This window comes from Seriola lalandi, unplaced genomic scaffold, assembly GCF_002814215.2.
Source record: "Seriola lalandi dorsalis isolate HSWRI2012SDOR001 ecotype SW California unplaced genomic scaffold, Sedor1 jcf7180002054494, whole genome shotgun sequence".
Classification (NCBI taxonomy): domain Eukaryota; kingdom Metazoa; phylum Chordata; class Actinopteri; order Carangiformes; family Carangidae; genus Seriola; species Seriola lalandi.
Genome location: NW_019525047.1, coordinates 120,220 through 126,182, shown reverse-complemented (window position 1 = coordinate 126,182; position 5,963 = coordinate 120,220). Strand labels below are relative to the sequence as shown.

Below are 5,963 nucleotides of genomic sequence, written 5' to 3'. Positions count from 1 at the left end.
CACTGAGACCCTTGGGCCCCTATAGGCTCCCAGAAAACAGTACATCTGCCCATATAGTTCCTCTATAGTATTGTTAGGATGTTGCTATAGTGACTTGTAGTGTGTGCTATGCTCAATAGTGACCTTAATGTACGTTATTGTATCTAATTTATCTCCTATGATATCACTTTAATTATCCGACAATCCTCCTGTATGGAGTTGCAGGTTTACCGGATGCTGAGGATGTAACAGGATTCCTGTAGTTTTACATAAGGGCAGATAAAGCTGAGAAACAGTCTCTCTGAGTGATTCGGTACAAATAAATAAAAAAACGCCAGTGCAGAGATGCCGTCGGGTTAGCGCATTCTCCGTCTAATGTGACTGCCTGACGCGTCCTGTAAAGGCTACAGGCTGGCAGAGTGGGAGAAGCAGCAGGGTGAAATCTGCATCTTGATTGCAGAGACACCCCCTTCCACACACCAGCACACACGCGCGCGCGCGCGCACGAACGATCACGCGCGCCCGCGTACTCATCCCTCGTAAAGAGGCGTGTGGGTCTGGCAGGGATTCAAACCCTCTGCATTTGCATCAGCGCAGGAGCCGAGAGCGGTGGCGCACGGAGAGACGGAGACGGGAAGGAGAAAAAAAACTTACGTTAGATCTGTAAGGACTTTGCTTTTTATCTATATTATTATTTCCCTTCCTTTTACATTTTTGGGACTGTCTATTTTACCTCACACTGGCCGGGACTTCACTTGTGACAGCGCTGAATGGGAGGGAGCGAAACGAGGAGACCCGGAGAGAGCTGCGGGGAGGAGATTAGTCTGTACGCGGAGAGGAGAGTGAGTCTCCGGGCATCGGCTGTGCGTCTTTGCGCGGTGGGGACCCAGGAGCGGGTTGGACTGCGCTGTGGTTCTTCCCCCGGCTTTTCAAAAAAAAAGGGGGTTCGCGGGGGGAGATAACTTGACTCGCTTTAGCGCGGACCCGGAGAAGATTCGGTGACATTTTGAACAGAATCGGAGGAAGTGTGTCGGATCGTATAGACTCTGCTCCACGCATGTTGGAGGTGGAGAGAGGAGGGCTGGATGCCTGCGGTTTGCGAGTCCTCAAGGCGCAGGTGAATGCAGCTGTTTTTATTTGACTTATGCAAAGGGGCGAAAGAAATACTGCTGCGTTACCTCTCACTGCAATTACAACAGCTTTTTTTTTTTCCTCTTCTTTATTTTCCATGATATCACGTTCAGTTTGAAACATTTGGCTGATATGATCCCATTATTGCTTTAGGGCCATCTATATTGTGCTTTTAAAATGTACAAATTACAACATCCCTACATATTAAGAGTCATTTTTCATTAACATGTTTTGCCATGCATTGTGTTTGTGAATGATTGTGCAGCACAGGAGAGCATGTGCAGGCTCAGGTTGCTTTATACAAGCCGGCCCCGGTGTTTTTTGTGCAGTGTGACCCAGTAAGGGCAGCCCGGAGTAAACGACCGAGGCTTACTATAATATACGCTTTAATTGATTTTCCCTAAATTTCGGAGTGCCAGTTTAATGGTGTCACTGTTGTGGGGCAGGCTTTAACGGTCGGGCGCATCTGGATAGCTGCTGGTGCATAAAAGAAATCGACAAGGAGGGAAAAAAAATAACAGAAAACATTTTCTCTTATTTAGGTCTTGCGCAAAAAAAAAAAGAAAAAAAAGAAAAACACTGGGCCCAGAATAAGCACTGCAGTACAGACATGTTTCCATCTGAGCCGGGGAATCAGTCTTATGAGTAACTTCTGTTGATAGGCAGTTCAGTGTGTCACGTATAATGATCAGTCCCACATAGAAGCGGAAGAGGACATCCTGAGGAGATACTCCCACAGTATTCCTCACAATCCAAATTCAAAATAGAACATTTTTTTAAATGATTCATGGCGGCATTTTCTCCCAATAACCCGTTTTGTGTGTGTGTGTGTGTGTGTGTGTGTGTGTGTGTGTGTGTGTGTGTGTGTGTGTTTTTAAATATTCCTACAGGGTGTCCTGTCGTGTCACTACATCTTCCATTAATGTCTAACTCCCCTTTTGTAAGAGAAGATAGAGAGAGGGAGGGAGGGAGGGAGAAAGAGAGAGAGAGAGAGAGAGGAGTGAGTGAGTGAGTGAGTGAGTAAAAGAGAGAGGGAGGAAGAAGGGGAGACAGAGAGAGAGTCATGTCACTTAACGGACTGCTGGTGCTCTGTGACTCAGTGTGCTGCTCCGCTTACATATAAAGACACGGGGCTTTTACCACTTAGGTTGGCTATTTGTAATCAAGCCAATCATAAACCTCTTCGACTCCCCGCTCTGAGCCTATAGAAGTGAAGCGGTCACACTTTGGGGAAGGGGTGTATCCGTGCCTTTATAGTCTTATACGTATCGGCAGAGGTTTGGACAGATTCGGGGGGGCATGTCCAGTGCGCACGGCGGCATCAGGCTTTCATAACCTGCTCACATCTATCCGTCTGTTTCTCTCACCTCCACAGCCAAGGATTACCCCCTGCATCCCGGGCATCGTTTGACGGAGTAAGGACGCAAAGGGAGTGGGTCATTTCTTCATATTCCTCGCGCTTTGGCTTCTTTGGAGAGGATATGGCACGGTCGGCGCTGGAGAGAGGAGCGCAGCCGGCACAGGCGAGAGGAAACAGGAGCTGAATGACAGGATGCCAGCGACCTGAGCCCGCACTCAGATCAGTTCCAACTTCGTTAAAAGAGACACTTGTGCTTTATTTACCGAGTTAAGAGGAGAAAAGAAGAATACGTGACCAAAAACCTTTCGGAGGAGTTTCATTTTGAGATTTTTTTTTGAATGCGTAATTTTATTTTTTTGGAGATAAAACAAGGATGCATTGTGGATTAGTCTTTATCCTGTTCATGGGAATCCTCTTGGTGGTCAAGGCTTTCAAAAACGGTAAGAGTGACATCTGATATCTATTTAAATAAAGCCTTTATGTACTCTGCAAGGCTACTAATCCCAATATTTTTTTAAAAGATTAGCTCTCTCCGATCTCCGCTGATCTTCTGGCAAACGCGCAGGTCGCTCACCTGATCGTTCTGCCAACGCTTATAGAAACCCCCCTCTTCTTTCTATAGAGATCTTTTAATTGCGTTTCCTCTTTTTTCTTGTTTATCTTTTTTCTCGAATATTTAAAATATTCCTGTGATGTTCTTTGTGATACGCTGTTGGATAATGAGTTTATTGTGAAAACGTTGTTTACCTCCTATAACACAATTTAAAAGCCCCTATTCTTAAATATGGCTTTATTGGATTTATTCAGTGCCCATTACAGAATCTTGTGAGACTTTTAAGAAACATAACGTTTTTCTTTCAGAGTTTATTAAATGATTGAAATCGGATTCCGTCCAGCTATCAGTCACCAAACTGTTGGGTATTTCTGAGAGTCACGCTGAACTTCCCCAAGTTCTTTTCTCGCAGCATCAGTTTCATTTAAGCTTTGCGCAGTTTTTTTTATTTATTTTTTTTTTACCTTATTCGCTTTATTCCAATTTAATTGATTTTTTTAGAGGTGTGCGCACAGGTTAGAGCAGCAGATGGTGGAGGCTTTTGTAATAAAAGGATGAATACAGGCGCAAATGAAGATAAATGTGAATGGCAGCAGCAGGCCTCTGAAAAACAAAAAAAACAAAGGATTATTCCTTTTGATGATGAAACGTACTGTTGAGGCAGGTTTAAAGGAGCAAACTGTGGGACCTTGTGACTTTTGGCTTCAGCAGAACAAAACTTTCCCTTCAGACCTTTTTTTTTTTTGGATTGTTTGTACTCTGCATCAAACTGAAACCTAAAAGCCCCCTTTCTCATTTTTATGTAAGGAACCAAAAGAAGAATGAAACAACTGTCTACTTCATGGGCTCATCATAAGCAATACTCTATTCTGTTAGACCCAGTATTACCATTATTAATAATACAGAATACCAAAGTACATACAGACCCTTTAATATTTGTTTGTCTTCATCAATTTGACTTTGTAAAATGGCTGAATTGGATTTTCTTCACTAGATAGATAGATAGATAGATAGATAGATAGATAGATAGATAGATAGATAGATAGATAGATAGATAGATAAAGTTTGTGTTGTAGTTGTGTGAGGGGCAGTCCTGTAAGCTGCCATAGATCAGCCAAATTCCCATCTTTTCTTTAATGAACTCCTTTCACTCGCCTCTGCAGACAAATGTGGAGGCAACATCAGGATCTCAGCTGCCAACTACCTCACCTCGCCCGGATACCCCATGTCTTATCCCCCTTCTCAGAGATGCGTGTGGGTGATCTCGGCGCCTGGTCCTCACCAGCGGATCCTCATCAACTTCAATCCGCATTTCGATCTGGAGGACCGGGAGTGCAAGTAAGTACAACATGAGTTAGCCATCTTGTCTATGAAAAGCAGATGTGTTTTTTTTTGTTTTTTTTTCTTCAGCTCGTTGGTTCTGTGAGATTTTGTCCCTTGGGCCCCCAGTCTGATCTGAAGTTAGTTTTATGTTGGATAGGGTGAAACCTCTGATCAGAATAGTGAATCTCACATATTTTTCTTCTGCAATCAAATGACATAACACAATTACAGTAACTGAACTGTCTCTGAAACATCTAAAACACACCTACTTGGCCCCAGACCTGACTTTCTTCTGGGAACCACAACACTAGAAGAGGCTGTGACAAATAATTTAATCCAAACATATGCTGTTCACACACAAATACATACTTTAAGATTTCTTAATATTGTATACATGTGTTTTTTCTATATACAGTTCGTGTGAGGTTTATTGCATTTATGTGTGTGTGTGTGTGTGCGCGCGCGTGCGTGCGTGCGTCCCTCCCTTCCCTTATGCATATTGCACATGAAACTGCGCCATCTAGTGTCCGCTGGCTCTGTGAGGCAGTGTTGATGTATTCCCGCTCTGGCACTACATAGGGCGGCAGGAATGTCTCACCCCTGCCGTTTGGTTTTGGAGTGTCCTCGCTTCTCGTCTTTGTAGAATGAAGTCACCGGGCTATAATACTGATTTGAGCTACGGTACTTTTGCAGAAGGCTTCTGGGGGCAGAGCCGAGGGGCCAAAAACTCACTAGAGGCCATTAACTGAAAAAAATGTCCATCTTAATAAGCCATTTACTTTCATAAAATCCCATTACTCTCCAAAACAAGCGAGAAATTGCAGGAATGGATGACATTAAAGAACAAATTTCAGTTTATTTTAATGAGGCAGTCGCTCTGTTAATGTCAGAGCTCGAAACAAGTACAATTACCTTCCTCCTCTGGGATTTCTTTCGACTCAAAACGAGGTGAAATAACTCTTTTAAGGTGGATCTCTCAGTTACAGGTAGTTACTGATCCTTATTTGACTGGTAAGCCGCGAGCTGTCACATCTGACAAAAGGCTGAGCAGCTAACCTGTTGTCAGAGAGATAGTTTAAGCCGATGAAACCGGAGACAGACAGTAATGTGATGAGCCTGTGTCAGTGCCGGTGCCCTGAGGTGAGCCTTGCCTGGGCAGAAAGCCTCGCTCTGATTGCCTTGTCTGTGTGTCCGTGATTGTGTGTGGGGTTTTTGTGTGTGTGCGTGTGTGTGCGTGTGTCGGTGCCTCAGCCCCGCTCGGTCTCAGCTGTTTGTTTACGCTGCAGGGCTCGGGAGAGTACGGGGCTTTGCTGGATCTTGTTACTGTATCCCTGTTCCACCCGAAAGAAAAACCTGGACCCTACGCGTCTTTTGTGCTCCTTGAATGGCCCCGGTGTACGTTTGCAGGGGTTTGGTTCTTTAATCCCGGATTTCAATCCCACTTTAACCTTTTCTTTATTGCTGTCAGAGATTTATGGCAGAGGGAATGGTGTTGTCTCTCTGAGCCCGGCTGCTCCTTGACACTTCTTTTGGGTCCAATTTCAGCACCGGCGGGACCATTAAACTGTCTACGATCCTCAGTTAGAAACAGAGAGCGAGGAATGGGGTATGAGTAGG

At 44.5% G+C, this 5,963-nt stretch overlaps 1 protein-coding gene across 3 annotated transcripts in view; it reads left to right on the top strand.

Moving 5' to 3' along the window:
* The first annotated feature begins 550 nt into the window (after nt 1-550).
* nrp1a (neuropilin 1a) overlaps nt 551-5,963 on the top strand; it is a 60,371-nt gene continuing 54,958 nt past the window's right edge. The window contains exons 1-3 of one of the 3 annotated variants that reach the window (XM_023412916.2): nt 551-642; nt 2,486-2,910; nt 4,187-4,361. In XM_023412916.2, the coding sequence (XP_023268684.1) occupies nt 2,844-2,910; nt 4,187-4,361 (242 nt within the window). In that variant the 5' untranslated portion in view covers nt 551-642; nt 2,486-2,843. Of the gene's footprint in view, nt 1,097-2,485; nt 2,911-4,186; nt 4,362-5,963 lie in introns of all 3 variants that reach the window. The other 2 variants (XM_023412915.2, XM_023412917.2) reach the window with 2 other exon arrangements.